At 47.6% G+C, this 18,060-nt stretch overlaps 3 protein-coding genes and 1 pseudogene across 3 annotated transcripts; 1 reads left to right on the forward strand and 3 right to left on the reverse strand.

Moving 5' to 3' along the window:
• Nucleotides 1-258: 258 nt before the first annotated feature.
• LOC136536908 (uncharacterized) lies at nucleotides 259-786 on the reverse strand. Its single transcript, XM_066529044.1, has one exon. It carries the CDS (start codon nucleotides 784-786, stop codon nucleotides 259-261), a length of 528 nt encoding a protein of 175 aa, XP_066385141.1.
• A 3,411-nt stretch (nucleotides 787-4,197) lies between these two features.
• LOC136536909 (uncharacterized) lies at nucleotides 4,198-5,651 on the reverse strand (annotated as a pseudogene).
• A 3,635-nt stretch (nucleotides 5,652-9,286) lies between these two features.
• Nucleotides 9,287-11,867, forward strand: LOC136539423 (uncharacterized). Its single transcript, XM_066531377.1, has 2 exons — nucleotides 9,287-11,193; nucleotides 11,290-11,867. Exons 1-2 carry the CDS (start codon nucleotides 9,328-9,330, stop codon nucleotides 11,716-11,718), a joined length of 2,295 nt encoding a protein of 764 aa, XP_066387474.1. The 5' UTR covers nucleotides 9,287-9,327; the 3' UTR covers nucleotides 11,719-11,867.
• Nucleotides 11,868-12,999: 1,132 nt separating this feature from the next.
• Nucleotides 13,000-17,778, reverse strand: LOC136539424 (serine/threonine-protein kinase BSK1-2-like). Its single transcript, XM_066531378.1, has 9 exons — nucleotides 17,344-17,778; nucleotides 17,102-17,237; nucleotides 16,501-16,634; nucleotides 16,036-16,141; nucleotides 15,365-15,450; nucleotides 14,854-15,042; nucleotides 13,954-14,127; nucleotides 13,759-13,872; nucleotides 13,000-13,618 (listed from the first exon to the last, which is right to left on the reverse strand). The coding sequence occupies exons 1-9, from the start codon at nucleotides 17,731-17,733 to the stop codon at nucleotides 13,364-13,366; spliced, it is 1,584 nt and encodes a 527-aa protein (XP_066387475.1). The 5' UTR covers nucleotides 17,734-17,778; the 3' UTR covers nucleotides 13,000-13,363.
• Nucleotides 17,779-18,060: the final 282 nt, after the last annotated feature.

An 18,060-nucleotide genomic window follows, 5' to 3' on the forward strand; every position in this document is an offset into this window, starting at 1 on the left:
CTTTTTTCTCTTTGCAGGGTCCTCCTCGTATGGAATCTCTGTAATGAATTTGTAACATAAATAGTTGCACCTGAATCAATCCACCAAGTAGATTTTGCATAACTTAAATACAAGGACTCATCTATGAATGTAATGAAGTCCTCACCTCTCTTCAAAAGGCTATTCAGGAAATCTAGATAATCCTGGTAATGTCCATGCTTCTTGCACCATTTGCACTGATCCTTTTTAACTTGAGCATTATTGTTCTTCTAATGGTGGTCATTCTGAGGGGGTTTTCCTTTGAGATTTGGCATTCTTGTTAAAGTTCTTTTTCTTGTTGTCCTTCGTAAGGTTAGCAGAGTCACCATGTGAGCTTTTCAGCCTCTTCTCTTCTTGCACACATATTGCAATGAGCTTCTCAATATCCCATTTATCGGACTGGATGTTGTAATTTACAACAAAAGTTTCATATTCTTTAGGCAAAGAAGCAAAAACCAAATGAATCAGGAACTCATCCTTGAGCCCCAAATCCAATAGCTTCAGCTTGAAAGCCGTGTTGCTCATTTTCAGTATGTGCTCTCTTATCCCTCCACCAGAGTATTTCTCATTAAATAATTTATTTATCAGGGTACTGGTATAAGCCTTTGAAGAGCCATTAAACCGACTCTCCACTTTCTTGAGATACTCTACGGCGGTGTCACAATCTAGGATAGACCACCTTATTACATCTGAAATAGTGGACTTAGCCACCATCAAGCACTTGCGGTTCGAAATGTCCCATTTCTTACGTTCGAGATTGTATTTCATTCTCACTTCTGCAAGATCTCATTGCCGAGCAGTGAAATTAGCATCAGTTTTATTTTCTTCTCTCACCGGATCTACTGGCTCAGTAGGACACGGAGAGGTAAGCGCGAGGTCATTTTCGGACAGCGCAAGTGCTAATTCATACTTCACTCGCCATACACGATAGTTGCCCCCTTCAAGATGCGGTATGTGCGAGATAAATACCATAGGGTTGAGTCCTAAAAAACACCATCAGAGATAGTGAGAAAATATAACATAATAATTGCATGCCTTAATTTAACGTTGATCAAAATTAAAACATACAACATATAACATTCTTCTATACTAATTCTACATCACCGTTGGACAGAAATAGAATTAATGCATGGAAAAACTCACAAAAAAGATTATAATATTGCTATTATCAATGTTGGTCAGAAAAATAATAATATCATAATTTACTGAATAAAATTATCTGCTCTTCAAATTAAATCCTCCTATTGGTTCGAATTTAATTAGAAGATAATAAACATCTACTTTGCAGCGAAAACATGAAAAAATAATTTATCTATTTTTCAGAAGCATTTTACTGTACTCATCTACTCTCTGAAAAAAATATCTCGTTGGTTCAAATTTTGACAGAGATTTAACATCGAAATTTAACAAAATTCATCAAAACTGCTTCTGAAAAAAATAAAACTTAAACAGAGAATTTACTGTGCATTAGCCTGTGGCCCACTCGATCGTGCGCCTGCGCTTCGGCCCGTGGCCCAACGCGCGCTACCGCGCTCCCCTGCGCCTAGGCCACAACCTGGGCCTAGGCCGGGATTTCACCTCCCCGCCTGGGCCGAAATCGGTCCGATCGCTGCCAGTCGTTGGATGCGATGGGACGGACCTCCGCGCATTTCTCCAGATCAAAACCCCCCAGCCAGCCGCGGTCCCCCAGAATCCTAGCTCATTTGCTCCTCCCCCTTCTCTCTCTATGCCGCGGCGGCCAGCTCTCTCCCCCCTTCTCACCCAAAACCATGGCGCCCCGAGGGAAGATGGTGGCGCCGCCGCCGGTCCCCTCGCCGATGCGCGTGCCCACCGTAGGGTGAGCACGCCGCCGTCGAGCGGTCTAGCGACGACACCCTGAGCGCGTGTGCGCGACTCGGTGGAGTGCACGTGCATGGTTTGGTGGAGTGCCGGCGAGCCAGTGGCTCAGGTGAACTTCCCGCGCGACGGTGGTGGGCACGGTGGCGCTGGAAACCCGGGTAGGTTCCTTCCCACGCGGTCCCTTCTCTAGGGTTAGAGTTTCATCTGAATCGCGAAAACGAATCACCTCCTTCTACTTTCTACCCCGATCTAGATCTACACGCAAGTGTAGGCGACTGATACCATTGATAGAATTTAAGATCGACTAGCAGTAGATCTAGCGGGTATAAACTTGCATTTAGGATATAGTAAACCCTAGAACATGAAGTAGTGCTAGGAAACAGAGAGAAAGGGATGCGGTGTTAACAAACCATCGGTTGCCTTGGAGGTAGACAAGCTGGCCATGGCGTCAATATCGGTGACGCGGTGAAGGCGTAGAGCAACAGCGGAGTCCGACGACGGTGTGGACGTCGCAGTGGAGGCGCGGTCGCAGAGGCGGCGACAAAGACGCGGCGGTGGCGGCTTCCCATCGCTGGAGCGCTCCCTCTCTAGATCGGCTTAGGGTTAGGATATAGGTGGGGTTTGTGGCGGCTCAGGTTAACCTTGTGCCTTGTGCCCCGGCTCCACCTCCTTTTTTATGGCGCTGTGCGACGGAGACCCACCAACCATAGATAGGGTTAGGCGCCCTCAATCAGGGCGCGGATAAAGGGCTCAATTGGCCGTTGGGCCAAGTTGATAGAGATCAATCTAACAGCGCTTCCTGGTGGGCAGGTCGCCGGTGGTCCACTGGTCCCGAACGCCGAGAACGTCTTGGCGGCGGCAATGAAGGCGTCGTACGTGTAGAACCCCTTTGCCGGGCACGCCGGGTTGTTGTGCTGCTTGAGCATGTCGTCGAACACCGAGCGCGTGATGATCGAGCCCACGCCCTGCCGCGCCACCGCGCCACCGGCCAGCAGCGGCGCCGCGGCCACGCACAACACAACTGCAAGCTTCGCCATTTTCTCAGCTCCCTTTTTGTTAACTGTCTTGGAAGCGTGCAGTGGCATATATATAGCCAGGAGTATATCCGTGCCCGGCAGGGAGCCAGGCTGCTCTGCCGTGCCCGGCACCGGCAGGAAGCTGGAAGCCAGGAGTATCCGTGCCTCCCTGGCGCGTGCGCTTGTGATGATTCGTCCTCGATTTCGGTCACGGCTCAGATAAGCTTCTGCAGTTCGGCTGTACTGATGAAACTGATCTCATCGGCTCATCCTCGTCCGTAGCCGCAAGCCTCGCAGCTCGCCGTGGAATGTTGATCATTTCACGCGAGATGGACAACATCTAACCTAGCCGAAGTCCCAAACCGACACGTCTGGTGCTGATGACAGGCTGAATGCAATGTGGTGCGGACCGTGTGTATCGACTTCCCAACCCAAATCTGATTTCTTGTTCTGGTTACTGGAATTCTGAACTTTGGGCCGGGCCACCCATGACTGAACTACAATCAAATGCGTGGTTCCGTCGTTGGGCCTATGCACTATGCAGACCAATTACGGTGTAAGTGGAACTCCATGCATATCCTTGCTACCACCTCGCAGACACAGCGAATTAGCGAAATAGAGCCACCCTAGGGGCGGGCTGGGGCGGCCGCCGCAGCTACCGTCGGCGTCGTCCGAGACCCCCGGACCCCCTCTTCTTCCTTAGCTCTGGCTGCCGACATGCCAAGCAAGCCGCTCCGCCGGGATAAGCCGACATGGCGCCGAGCGAGAGTGAGCTGCGAGCACCGAGAAGCAAAGACGGAGATGACCGGTTCTGCTGGGCAGTGGGAACTGGGCCTTTTTTTTTACTTAAAGATTAAAGATTAGTCCAAGTGCCCAATAAAGGGCCCAATTTGGCTCTCCAAACCTCCAATCCACCAACACCGTCTGGCGCTCGCGCTCAGCTTCCCAAACCCCCAATTCCGCATTGACGCCGCCACCGCCGCCATGTGACGGATCTAGAAAAAATATTTAGAAGGGACTGGATAAAAAAAAAACTAGATCAACTTTACTCAATTATATCCCATACAAAGCTAAGATATAGCAGTTTTAAATCTTTTACATGATAACTATGATAAACAATCGAAAGTGCATCATAAAACGCATAAGAAAAAATAAAAGATACGATTTTTAGAACTAACCAACAAAAGATCGATACATGATGACGCATTCACGCTGTTGTATTCTTCATGAATCATTAAAAGCAATCTATACAAGAAAAAATAAATTAGTGACACAAATTTCAAGTATTTAACTTCAAAGTTTTGAAGGTAGAAGAGAACATGTATCATACCACTAAATTGTTCTGAGGCACTAACATACGTCGGGTTTTCATGTCTTCAAATCGTTTTATGATTTTGTCATTCTTGATGCTTCTAAATATCTTCTTCTCAGTGTAACATATCATTAAGTCATTGAGCCATTCATCACCCATTTTATTACGCAAATCTGTCTTTACAATAGACATAGCAGAAAATATGCTCTCAACTGAAGCTGTTGCCACCGGAAGAATTAATGTTAATTCAATAAGCCGATACACCAATCCATAAGATGTGTTCATTTTAGTCTTGACCATAATTTCAGCAACCTTTTCAAGCTCTGTACATCCAAGAAAGTCTTGAGTTCTTCTAGCACGACTAACAAGTCCTCTCAGTTGACCAGGCAAAAGAAGAAGGTCACCGACGTCAAAATCCGCAGCATAAATTTCAGCAAGTCTCACAAGCTTATCCACATCAAAATTAGAGAAGGAGTTCCTTGGGTTAAGACAAGCCATGCAAACTAATAATTCTGAACTAGCTTCACCAAATCGATGATTTATCTCAGACAAAATGGCATCTATGGCAGCAAGAAAAACCTCAACATGGTAGAAGTGCATGTTTGGTATCTTTTGCTTTCTACGTGTAGATGTCCCTTTAGCATTTATTTCCTTGTCCATATCTAGCACTTCAATCTCATTCTTATCACAGAATGTTTTCACTCTTTTGAATAAGGGATCCCATCCATTGTCCCTCATATCCTGCGACTGCTCTTTGACATCTATGATCAATTGCATTGCATCAACAATGTCTTAATCCTTCCTTTGCAAAGCATGTGACAGACTGTCTGTGATGCTCAACAATTCTATCATTAAATGCATTATGAATACAAAATCAAACCTCTCCATTTTACCAATTAAACCAAATGCTCCACCATTATTTCCTGGTTTAACAGAGTCTTTCTTTACTATCTCAAGAATGTCTATAATAGCTTCCCACGTCACCAAAATATGAAGTAAAGTTTTAAGATGTGAACCCCATCTAGTATCTCCAGGCCTTGCTAGGCTACGTTCCTGGTTCAAACCTTTTCCAGTGATAATCTCCTCACTCTTTAACTTTTCTAACAACACATCATGATGCTTTGCAAGCAAGGCATCCTTTCTCATACATGATGCGTCGATAGTGTTGACTATTAGAGGAACATAGTTAAAGAAATCTGCAATGGCTAGAGTAGAAGTTACAACGGTAACAACCACTAATTGCAATTGATGGGCAAAACAATGCACATAGAATGCATAAGGATTTTCATCTCGAACAATTTTTGCACACCATTAAATTCACCTCTCATATTGGAAGCTCCATCATAACCTTGCCCACGAAGCCTAGAGATTGGTAGCTTATGACTGTTAAGCATTTTGACCAGAGCTTCTTTCAATGCAACAGCTGTACAACTCTCAACATGCTGAAGTCCAAGGAGCCTCTCCATCACCTTCCCTTCATCATTCACAAACTTGCAAACCATATTTTCTTTCATGTTAGTACAAGTGTACAAGTAAAAGTCGAGGTAAAAAAATAGAGTTGTCATCTACTAACCTCAAAATTACAGCCATCTGTTCTTTTATTGATACATCTCGGGACTCATCAATCAATACAGAGAATTTTTATCTCCAATCTCATCCATAATCACTGACATGACTTCTTGTGCATAAGCTTTTGTAAGGTCCTTCTGTATATGATGAGATATCATTGTGCAATTTTTTACACCTTTATCATATGCATCCTTAACAATCTCAACTTTATCTTTGTACCAATCAACCATCTCTCTATATGTACCCTTGTTGTTGGAAGTAGAGGACTCATCATGTCCACGAAAAGCATCACCTTGCATTATGAGAAATCTTGCTACATCTAAAGAAGAGTTCAAGAGAATCTCATATCTTTTCTCTTCCTTCTTGCTAATTACATCAATTCTTCTAGCCACATTTGTTCTTTGGTTCATAAAGTCGTTACACTTTAGTCTAGCATTATTGTGAGTCTTGCAAGTACCGTGCTGATTAAGATTGTCCTTAGCTTTTTCCAGTTAGTATAACCATCCTTTGCAAAGATAGAACTACCAAATTTTTTAGGCTTCCCCGGATCAAAGAAAAGATAACAATATAAGCAATAAGCTGCATCCTTCGACTCACTATACTCTAGCCAATCAAACTCGTCAAACCAAGTTTGCTGAAATAATCTCCATTGACCATTTTGCCATTTACGACCAAAAGGTAAGATTACGAGGTTGGGTCGGACATCTCAAAGCATATGCCCTTCTAACTTGGTCTCTAATTTCTGGTGGATATTCTTCAATTGGTATGCGATTTTCTGGATCACCAACTACATCGGATTGACTAAACTCCACTCTACGCCGAATTGGTTGATTTATGCGGTCATTAGTGCCTGGAGCTGATGTACTACTTGTACCAGAAAAATATGTGTGCAATGTTCTTTTGGACATTTTGAATAATCTGTAATTTATTAAATCCTAATCAAATTTTGAACGATTACACAGTTCAAAAGGCAAATCTAAAGAAAAAGAGTATACCTACTGGCTGCTGCCCTGCTGGTGCTGTGGTGCTGCCGCCCAGTGCCTGCTGCCGGCCTGCCGCCTACTCGGCCATCGCGTCGCCCCTCATCGGAGTCACCGCCGCGCGTTGCGTCGGCGTCGCCCTTAGCCGACAGCCCTGCGCCCCTGCTGGCTGCTACGAGCCTGCGATGCACGGCTGTGTGGGTGCCGCCGCTACTGCCAGCCTGCTACCTCCACCCACCGGGATCCCAGCGCGTCCGTCGGCCGTTGGGCAGGAGCCAGCCAACCCTAGCTGGAGCCACCGCCGCTCGCCCACTCGCCGGCCTAGTCACTCGAGTCGAGTGCGACTCCTCTGCTCCCGTGACTGACAGAATGAGAAGAGAAACGAAGGAAAAATGTTGGTCTTCTTGATGGGCTCTTCATTAGTGGGCCACTGAAAGTGAAACATACACATTCTGGCACATGAAGCAGACCAACTCCACCACTCGTCTTCAACCTTTGTCACCAGCGACGGGAACGTCTCCAGCGCCTCCTTCCTAGTGGTTAATGGCTGAAATTTTTATGGAGGGGCTAAGGGGGGGGGGGGGCTCCAATGGCGCGGCCAGGGTAGGGGGGCTTGAGCCCCGGCAGCCCCCCCCCCCCCCCCCCCGACAGATCCGCCCCTACCGCTGCCCACTGCCAGGCGCCGCCCGCGGCTCGCTGCCACCCTGCTCACCGGTCGCCGCCACCCGCTGTCAGGAGCCAGCCGCGGCTCACCGCCACCCCACTCGCCGGCCGCCGCCAGGCGCCAGCGCGGCCCACTGCCTGTCCGCTCGCCGCCAGTGCCAAGAGCGATGGAGGGAGGAGGAGAGGAACTTGGCGCCGGGGCCGGCCGCAGACAGGTTAGCAGCAGAGCAAGGAAGTAGCTCTGCCGGTTACCTCATTTTATTATGCAAATTTGGGGTAACATCTTGTGTTGTTCGCCCACCTTTTCACCATAATTTATGTGATTCTGGTTTTTTCGCTATAATTTGTGCAATCTTAGTAGGTGAATACGGTGCAATTTGCGCCATAAGCTTTTTTGTTCATCTTCGTGTTAGAACTCGCCCTAGCTATATTTTCTTTTTGGCTCAAGAGACTTTGTAAAATTAGATGCTAAATTATGAGATTTAGCCATTATGTAAAATAGAAAGCCCATCTAAAATGTAAAGTTTTACAACAGCCTAGCTAAATTAAAAAACACAGATAGCAAGCAGGACTCGCTAGGGAAATATGGCCAGCGAGAATGGTGGGATACCTAGCTAGGAAAAATGAAAAACAATATAGACAAGTTAGAATGTTTTTTTTAACAAAATAGCTATAAATGGCTTCACGAATATATTTACATAGTTTGTCAGAGTTGCTCTAACAGGAGTGTGTCCAGGCTTGCATAGATTGCCGCAGCATCTGCACAGCAGCATTGATCCTCAGAGACAACACATGCAGACACCAGTAATGACAGGCAGCTCGAGTGCTAACAATCTATACTAGTGTTTTAATTTGCTGCCCTATTTGTCTAAATGGATTCTTGATCGAATAGATGATCTAATTCCCAAGCAATTGACATCAATATATATAACGAAACACACCGCTACGCGTTAACTCGTAACAGCATCACGGCCAGCTGCGAGGCCGTTGTATCGCATGATGTCTCGGCTCTGCCAAAACAATAATGCTTGCTGTTTCGGTTCAACATACTTCCGTTCTCAGAAAGGACGACTGAAAGGAGAGGCGATGGCTAGCTCAGCAAGCAAGGGCAGAAGAAGGCAATAATATCTGCAGCGGCTGTGCAACGGTCTCTAACCTCTCACCCAACCTTTGGATCATCATTGCTTGGGCCGCTACAGAGTACAGCCTGGTGATCATTGGAAATGACGATCCAAGTGCATGATATCACCTGGTTCTCACCCCCCTACTCGAGCTTCACATGTTCTGCCCGGTTCCAAAATACAAATCCTGCTGTTTCTAGAGCAGGTTGCGCAAGCAAGCTAAGGACCAACACAAATACTACCTCCGTCCCAAAAAAAAAGAGGCAACCCCACAATAATACTAATTTTAAACGTTCCCAAATATTTGACCAAATCTATATAAACAACTATAAATCTTTTAGTATGCTGAATAAGTACCGGTAGATTTATTGCGGAATATATTTTTTATAATGATACAACTATTTAGAGCCACAAGCTAGTGTGATATTTTTTTCTATAAATTCGGTTAAACATAAATCAATTTGATTATTAAGTGCATCTTTTTTTGGAACGGGAATAATAGAGAGAGAACACGTAAGAGATTGCAACGACCAGGCATCCCCTACGCCCAGAGCATGCGTCTGGCGCGCTGTTGCCCCAGTCGGCAACCGAGTTCTGTAACAAGAAGAAAGGAGAGAGCATCTCCTTCCCCACAAGGTCTGAAATAACACGCAAGAAATCGACCACGTGTCAACGTGAGACATGCGTCCTGCCTGCCATGAATCTCCTTCAAATTAAACTCCAAGAATGCAAGTACGCCATGAACGTATCATGCATCCCGCTTCCAAATATCTCCACGCATGCTGCGCAGCACCTGCACTTGCCTATAAATGGTCGGCACATGCCAGTGTGCAAAACCAAGCTTAGTGGACTCGTGTCAGCGCGTCACACTGCTCTTACGCCTAGCTAGCTCGTGTCCAGAGCTAGCAAAGCAGTCGGCAATGGATCGCCGCGTGAGCCTTGCCACCGGGAGCGTGAACGTGCTGATCCCCGACCACGACCAGCTGCCGACGCTGTTCGAGCCGCAGAAGGCGGTGATAACCCCGCCCCCGCGCGTCCGCGCGAGCGTCGTCGACGACGAAGACAACCCGGCGCCGCCGGAGCGCCGGCTGACCATGCTGGCGCTCCAGCTCGCGGTGCTCGAGAAGGCGGCCAGCCGGCTCGGCACGCTGGGCTTCATCTGGGCCACGGTCGTGCTGCTCGCCGGCTTTGCCATCACGCTGGGGCAGACCGACTTCTGGTGCATCACCACCCTGCTGCTGGTGGAGGGCGTCCGGATCCTGGGCCGCAGCCACGAGCTGGAGTGGCAGCACGAGACCACGGGGCGCGCGCCCGTGTCGTGGGCCGTCGGCCGCGTCTTCCACTGGCTGCAGCTGCTGTCCGCGTCCTCCTGCGCCGCGCTCTCGCTACTCCGCCTCGTCCACCAGCGCTACGGCGGCAGCGAGCTGGTCCGCGTCAACCGCCACTCGGCGCTCGACATATTCTACGGCCTCGCGCTCGCCGAGGCGGTGCTGTTCCTCGTCGAGAAGGCGCTGTGGCAGTGGACGGTGGGCCACCACCGCCTGCTGGAGCGCGTCGCCGCCGACTGCCACCTCGCCACCGACTGCGGCGCCGTCGCCGTCCGCCGCTTCTTCTATGACTCCTACTCCCGGTGCCTAAACGGCAGCATCTTCGACGGCCTGCACATGGACCTCGTGTTCTACGCCGATGACCTCCTCACGGCGGGCTCGCACGACGAGCAGCGCCTCGGCGCCAGCATCCTCGCGGCGCTCGTCGAGTCCGACCGCTTCGCTGACGCTACGCTCCGCAAGATCGGCACGTCCGGGCCAAGCATCGAGCGCCTCATCGAGATGCTCAGCTGGAAGAACGCCTCGGAGAAGGACGTGCGCCGCTCCGCGGCGGTCGTCGTGTTCATGCTCACCGGAAGGAAGCTCAACGCGCTCCGCGTCACCCGCATTCCAGGCGCCATGGAGTCTGTGGCTTCCTTGCTCTACGCCGACCTCGACGAGCTCAACCTCCTCGGTCTGTCCATCCTCAACAAGCTGGCGCGCGACCACGACAACTGCGACAAGATCGGGAAGACCAGGGGCCTTCTCGACAGGATCATCTCCTACTCGGGCATAGTAGCAAACGGGCCGCCGACAGGCATGCGCCTCAAGGCGGTGAAGCAGTCGCTCCGCGTTGTGAAGAGGCTGGCGAGCACGACGGGGACCACCGGAAAGCTGCTTCGGAGGGAGCTCTCTGACATTGTGTTCACCGTGAGCAACGTCAGGGAGGTGCTGCAGCAGCAGCAGCAGGACAAGAAGGACGTGTCCGAGCTGCACCGCCTGGCGATCGAGATACTGACGAACCTCGCCATGGACGAGGAGGCGAGGGAGATGATCGGCACCACAGGGGGTGTGATCAGCACGCTGGTGGCGATGTTCTTGCCGGAAAAGCAGGAGGCAGCGCCCGACCGGCACAAGGACGCGGTTCGGGTGGAGGCCGGCGAGGCTTTGGCAATGTTGGCGCTGGGCAGCCGCAGGAACTGCGGCGCGATCATCATGGCGTTCGGAAGAGGTGTAGAGCGGCTCGTCGAGGCGCTGAGTGATCCCATCGTCGTCATTAGCGCCGCAAGGATCCTGCGCAACCTGTGCACCTACGCTGGGGACGAGTGGCAGCTTACACTGAGAGGAGTCACCGCCAGCGCCACCAAGGTAGTTTCTGTGCATGTGCATCGGCTATGGTGTCATTGATTTGGCCATCAACCATTTCCTAATCTTTTCTTCTTCTTCCTGACGGCTGACGTACAGGTGCTGCGCAATATCATGGTGGAGAAGACGAAGCTCCTCAACATCTCCCTCGGCCTCGCGGCGCAGATGCTCCGGTTCATGCAGCCTGGGGAGCTCCGCGCGAGCCTCGCCACGGCGGGCGTCACGGACGCGGCTCTGGCGCGGACGCTGGTGCTGGTCCTTCGGGAGTACAGCCGGCCGTCCCTGTTGGTGCCGCGTATCCGGCTGTACACGCTGGAGCTCGCCATCGCGCTGATGCGGTCGGACGCGCGCTTCGTGACGCTCTTCGTGGAGCTCGGGATGGAGGCCGAGCAGAGGCGCGTCGCGGAAACCACCTCCGGCCTCGAGTGCTTCAACGTGTTCTCCGGCAGCGTCGGGCTCAGCCGCCGCGCCGTCAGCGTCACCTCGCTCGTCGACTCCGCCATGGAGCTCATGAGGCAGCAGGCCTGACACGTCAGTCACAGATGCGCTGAAAAGTGATTTACACGGCTGAAAACTCTGTATTCGGTTTGATTGTACGGTATTTGCATTGTAGTATTTCTATATGCTTATGCTTTCTTGTATCACTGAAAGTGCAATAAAGGGTTATTATGGCTACTATTTCGATGGCATTGTTCTGTCTGTGCATGTTTTATTCTAATAAACGTCTCCTATATACTCACCCTATTCGCTGGGCTGATAAGCCCAGTTGGTGCTGGTTTGTTGTGGGAGAAAAACACTGTACCATGACTGATAAGCTCTGGCTGAAACCAATAAGCGAACAGGCTGACTAAGTGGTGCCCCGCGCTTCGCCGCATGCTGATGGCTTTCTTGGCTGCTATAAACACCTATCACATGGTTTTATATAAGGAAAAAAATAGAGAACACATAATTCAGCAAAGAGGAACCTTTCTTTGTCACATTATTTTATTGTAGGGAAAAGGATGTAAGGAACACATATTATTTTTGTTTAGTGAGAAACAATGAGAATAAGAGATTTGAGCTATCAAAGTATACTTGGCCCTTTTTTTTGCTATAGATATTTGAGGAGATTTTTTTCTGTAATGGGAATGCTTGGATGAAGGCAGCTTTAGCTAATGTCATGTAACCAATGTATGGACAGAGATAAGAGTTCTCGGTATTCGTAGCCAAAATGGGATAATACAATTGCGCAATCAAAACCATCCAAACTATTTCTAATACAAAAGAAGAAAGTTGGCATGTTTGCTTTAAATTGTAAGAATAATACAGAGCGGAGAATGTGTTGCACATTCCTTGTAGGTGCGGGTGCTCTACAAAAAGGTTTTCAGATGAAGTCAGGGGTGACACCATAGTTTTGAGTTTTCAAAAAGGACAGACAACTTAGCTATGAATATAGGTATTGGATGGCACAGACCATAGGGCATACTAATTCAGTTGGGTGGTACCGTGGCATTTGTACAACTTAGCTATGAATTCAGCAGGCAAGGCATCTGTGTACATGAACCGTACCATAATTTTAAAAGTGGCGAAGTCGATGTCCTGCTGCATGATGGATGGCACCGTGGCTTCTGTCATTGAGCCGAAGAGGTCTGCTCTGAAGACTGGTCAGCAGGCAGCGAGCACAGCACGGTGAGCAGGGAATGACTCGTTGCCGACAATGAACAATAAATACATCAGACCCGGAGTTGCAATCCAACAGGTCAGAAAAATGGCTCCAATGAAGAAAATATGATATGATATGATTAATGGAAACAATGCCCAGAGAAATAGTTTTTCACAAACAAAGACATGTTTATTAACACTTCGGCGACAGGGGCCCTCCTGAACAACCAGCAACCTATATGAAGTTCTGAACTCCCATACAACGGATGTTATATACATGGGCCCAAAAAATGAAGAACCTCTCACAGAAGTGCCAAACCAAATGGATTTCCAACACATGGCTCCAGAGTCCAGAGATCAAAGAGCATCTCCTCTGCAGTTTTCACTTTTCCTAACTTCTAATTCTAAACACGCAGTATACTAAGCACTTTTTACAGGGTGGGAAAGGTCGGTGAATATACTACTGTACTACAGACTGCAAATCTATGTTATATATAGAAGGGGTGCCACTTCACTGAGCTAACGATGTCATTCAAGGAACTCTTGTGCTCTTTTGCCTCTTCTCTTCTAGCTGTGATGCCTCGTTCAGCATGTCCACGGCATCACTCTGCATGTTTAGCTTGGATAGTGCAACTGCCTGCATGTAGAATGCTGTCGGCCAATCAGGGTAGACGATCTGTGCTTGCATTGCATCACGGAGGGCAGCATCAGGTTGGTCACACATAAGGTAGCACAAGCTTCGTCTGGCGAATACAGTCGGTGACACCATTGTCCCCACATCGACAAACTGGAAACAGACACAGGGAAGGAAGAATCAGCTACATTAGAGTGTTCTTTTTATTTTAGATAAATGGAATAAACCAAACTATCCCAGTCTCTATCTAGGGGCTATTAAAGGCTTTTCATGAACAAGAAACGCATGCCCACCTGGCTGTAACAATCGATTGCTGCCTTAAAATCTTTGTCTTTGAAGGCAGAGTCGCCACGTTTCCTTGCATCCAACATATCCCTCATCTGCTGTGTCCATTCTTGAAAAGATAGCTGCAGAATGGAGAATGATGCTGGTTTCACAGATCCTACAAAACAGAAAGATTGGAACCAGAATGCACTCATTTATTTTACCTCATTGTTCCCTTCATCATCTCTGTAATGTGTTGTAAATAGGATTTGATGGATGGCAGTTAGGTCCATTCTGGAACAGGCTTCTCCCATGGGAGAAAGAGGGTGCTGTGGAGTAGGAGGTGCCTGTGGTTCTTCCACTGGCTTTGGAATTCCAAGCATCACACAGGACGGTACCTGTTCCATATTTTTCAAGGTAAACAGCAGGAATCATCAGGGTTGTTTTGGTGTTATCTAGACACCCATGTCCTAATTATTCAGCTATGTTAAACACCCACACCCATTTTGGATTCCAAATGGTATTTGGCGTCATGGCGTATCCCCAAAAGATCTGCCGAATTGGACACCCGAGCCCGACCCGGACACAGACACCCACACCCGTGTCCATGTAGTGTGTTTAGAATTTTGTGGTAAACCATACGCTTTTGTAAGAGATATAATATATCTAACAAACATACTAGTAAGACAGGTATTTGCTTATGTTTATCTGAATATTTTGCAAAGATAGCATTCAAAGACAACATGGTAACATAATCTATCTGTGCAGTAATGCAGAAAAACATCTACTATACACAGTCTAACAAAGTGAACACAATGAGGATTTCACTGTTCTGTTTTAACCTTTACTATTATACCATGCAAAGTATTAGGTTGCTGCAGCACAGGGGAAGGAGTGAAGCAATATCACACAGTAGTGAGGATTTCAGTTCAGTTTTAACGTTTACTGTCTCATGCCAAGTATTAAGTTACTGCTATACAAGGCAAGGAATGGAGCAATATCACATAGTACCTGTGGAAGTTACAGTTATTACCATGAACCAGTGTTTTTTTTTTTTGACCGAATGCATGAACCAGTGTGATGCTAGGACATTAAATATACTCCTTTCACAAAGACTGAGTTACCTCTAATTTTGTTTGCAAAGGCTCCAGAATGGAAACCAATTTTTTTATGTCAGGCCGATCTCTTGGCTCATATTGTAGACACTGAGAAGCAAGGTTCACCAATGTAGTAGCCACCTCAGTTGAGTAGTTCCCCTCCAAATGTGAATCCATAACTGCTTGGATGTTTCTGCCTCTCATGATATCAAGTGCCTGCGTGCAACAAACGCATACATGCATTATTACCAGCATGCATACATCGAGAAAAAAAAAACAGCGTGCATACATGTAATGTATGTGTGTTTAGTTTTATGCTTGGATAACAAATTGTGCAGGGTGTCATTTCCACAGTGCAGATTGTGCTCAAATTATATGAGCTCAAGATGTGCCAGAGATTCAGTTTGAGAAAAAAAAATCACTGCAATCTGCAAGCATGGGTGTTCTGCCTGTATCCAACAGGCATGTGTATTTCTATATTTTTTGAAACAGGCCTCATATCTAACGAAGCATAAGACATTTCTAGCAAGAAATTTACATGTGAAGGCGGTATGCGTTTCCCACTGAGAAGGTCAAGGAGTACAGTGCCAAAACTGAATATGACACTTTCTGGAGTAACCCTGCCTGCAAGAACAAAACTTTCCTCAGAAAAATATACACTTGAAGCGTTTCTTGCTGTTTTGTTTGGTCATTACTTATTGATTTCAATAACATACAGAGACCAAGGACCCACTAACCAGAGTACCAGACCATCTCAAAGCACCTGGTAACTACCTTACCAAGGGCGCAATATACTCAATTTAAACAGCACATACAGGGGAATCAGAAAACCATGAACTGAGTCACTGGTCCTACCAAAAAGCTAAATTCCAGATGTACGCTATTTTGTCTTTTAAAAGAAAAAAATCAACACTACAATTATGGAACTCAACTTTCAGAAATCATGTCACTATAATAGTAACAACAAAAAAATGTTTGTTTGCCGGAATCTATCAGTTATACTCAGCATTGAGCAAGTGTTGAAAAAGATATTTTCCACTGGTAAGTGCAGTAGAATAATGGCAATCAGAAAGACAGTGTTATAAACATAACTAAGTTTAATAAGAGAAACCACTGAGATACTTAAAAAGGTGAAATATTTCGTTACTTAAGATGAAACTAAAAATTGCTTGCAGAAAAAAAAAGGGATGAAAGTGAAGAGATAGGCACCATTTCTCAGATATTCTGGAGGTGTATATGCTAGGTTTGTGCTATAGCTTTTTCCATCCCTGCTGTTTTTCATCAGACCAAAGCATGACAGACGAGGGTCACCATTCTGCAATCAGAAAGTTCATTATAACTACAAAATTTCGTTTGAAAATAAGACAATTAGTACAAAATGACATATTCAACTGCTGGATGCAATTAGGAGTATCAATTTATAAAACATAATTTTCAAAACTGTTTACAAAATAACACAATACATGCCATGATATGAGTCCAATATAAGTTCTGCCAATCCCAGTTTAATACTAATGGTATTGCCAGACACAATAAATATAACTAGTAAAAATGTCGTGGATATAATTATCAAGGACATGTGCCAAATGGTCATCAACCCAGCGCATTAATCAGGCTTTATGCACCACTTGCAGTACCCTATATTCAAACAAGGTGCACAGGTTGCCCATTTACCTCATCAAAGAGGACCCTGTATGCATTTAGGTCATGATATAAAGGCCGCCCCTTGATACTACAGTATTCCAATGCTTGCGAAATGTAGTATGCAACCCTCAGACGCATAGCCCATTCAATAGTCTGATTTTCCCCTGCACATGAGCAAAACCACAGTGACCAATAGATCAGAAGAAGTCAATTGTTGTTTCCAATTATTTGCTTCTTCATGTATATTAAGTAAAACCATCTGGTAAATGCAATCAGTATTCTTCATGTTACTAAATAAATATAAAATAAGCGATCAAACTCCAAATCAACTCCTAAACTCACGAATTTCAATTTAGTTTCCCTCTGAACTGATGTAATGATCAGAATCAGAACAGCTCGCACAGAAAACAGATGTAATAATCAGAATCAAAGCAGAACATTTCACCTGTTTTCTGCCAAATATCTAACTTATTCACCATTACCAAAATTGCACGACATTAGCATAGTACTAAGTCGCAAAAAAAAGAGAAGACATTAGCATAGTACTATAGTAGTGAGTCCCGGTCTTTGGAACATGATCAAATGGTGCATACACTGGTAACACGAATTGCAGAGCACGAGCGGGGCTCACAGTGAAAAAGGTGCTTGGCGAGGGTATCGTTGGGCATGAACTCGGCGACGAGCAGGCGTTCGTCGCCGTCGCAGCAGTAGCCGATCAGGCTGGCCATCCTCCGGTGCCGGAGGCCTCCGACCCCCTTCGCCTCCTCCTGCAGCCAAATCAACTAGTCCCTGTGAAAACTGAAAGCCCAGGCACACCAAGGCCACGCGAACGAGGCCAAAAGTAAGCAATCGAACTTTTGCTTGCTTGCCTACCGCGAACTGCTTGGGGTCGGGCCACGCGAGCTTGGCGAACTTCTTCACGGCAATTGCGCGCGGCGGGGCGCCGGCGCCGCGGGGTGCCTTGAGCTGGCCCCTGTAGACGAGGTTGGGCGCCTTCTCTCCGCTCTCGGAGACGATGTTCTCCGGCGCGAACCCGGCCGTGGCCGCGTGGAGCTCCGCCAGCGAGAACTCGGCGAACACCGGGACGTCCCCCCCGGCGGCCCGGGCCGGGGGCGGCGCGGCCGCCTGGTTCGCGTTCAGGGAGAAGGACGGGCCGTTGTTCGGCGGTGGCGGCGGCGGGCGGTGGCGGTGGCGGTGGCGGGGCGGCTTCTCCGCCGCGTGGGGCCCCGGCCCCGCCCGCAGCGAGGAGAGGCAGCAACCCATCAAGTCGTCAAGTGTGAAAGGCGTGCGGCCACGGCTGGGTTCGCGCAGAGAGGAGACAGTTTTTGTTAACTTGTTGCCCCTGATTCTGATTCTCCGGGCTGGGCCTGGTTTGTTGGGGCCGGGATTTTGGGTTTCCGCGCCGTGCCCGTGCGGTTCGTGTCTATGGACTCACCCGTGATATACGTTCAGACGGCTAGCAGGACCGCAAGGTGAGTAGGGAGTTTAAAGCATAGTACCAACTGAAACTGTATTTTTTTCTCACAATAAATCAGCCAAAACGATATACGTTTATGCTTGCACTTGTACCATCATTGTTCACTGTGTTGC

The sequence above is a fragment of the Miscanthus floridulus genome, chromosome 2 (assembly GCF_019320115.1).
Source record: "Miscanthus floridulus cultivar M001 chromosome 2, ASM1932011v1, whole genome shotgun sequence".
Classification (NCBI taxonomy): Eukaryota; Viridiplantae; Streptophyta; class Magnoliopsida; order Poales; family Poaceae; genus Miscanthus; species Miscanthus floridulus.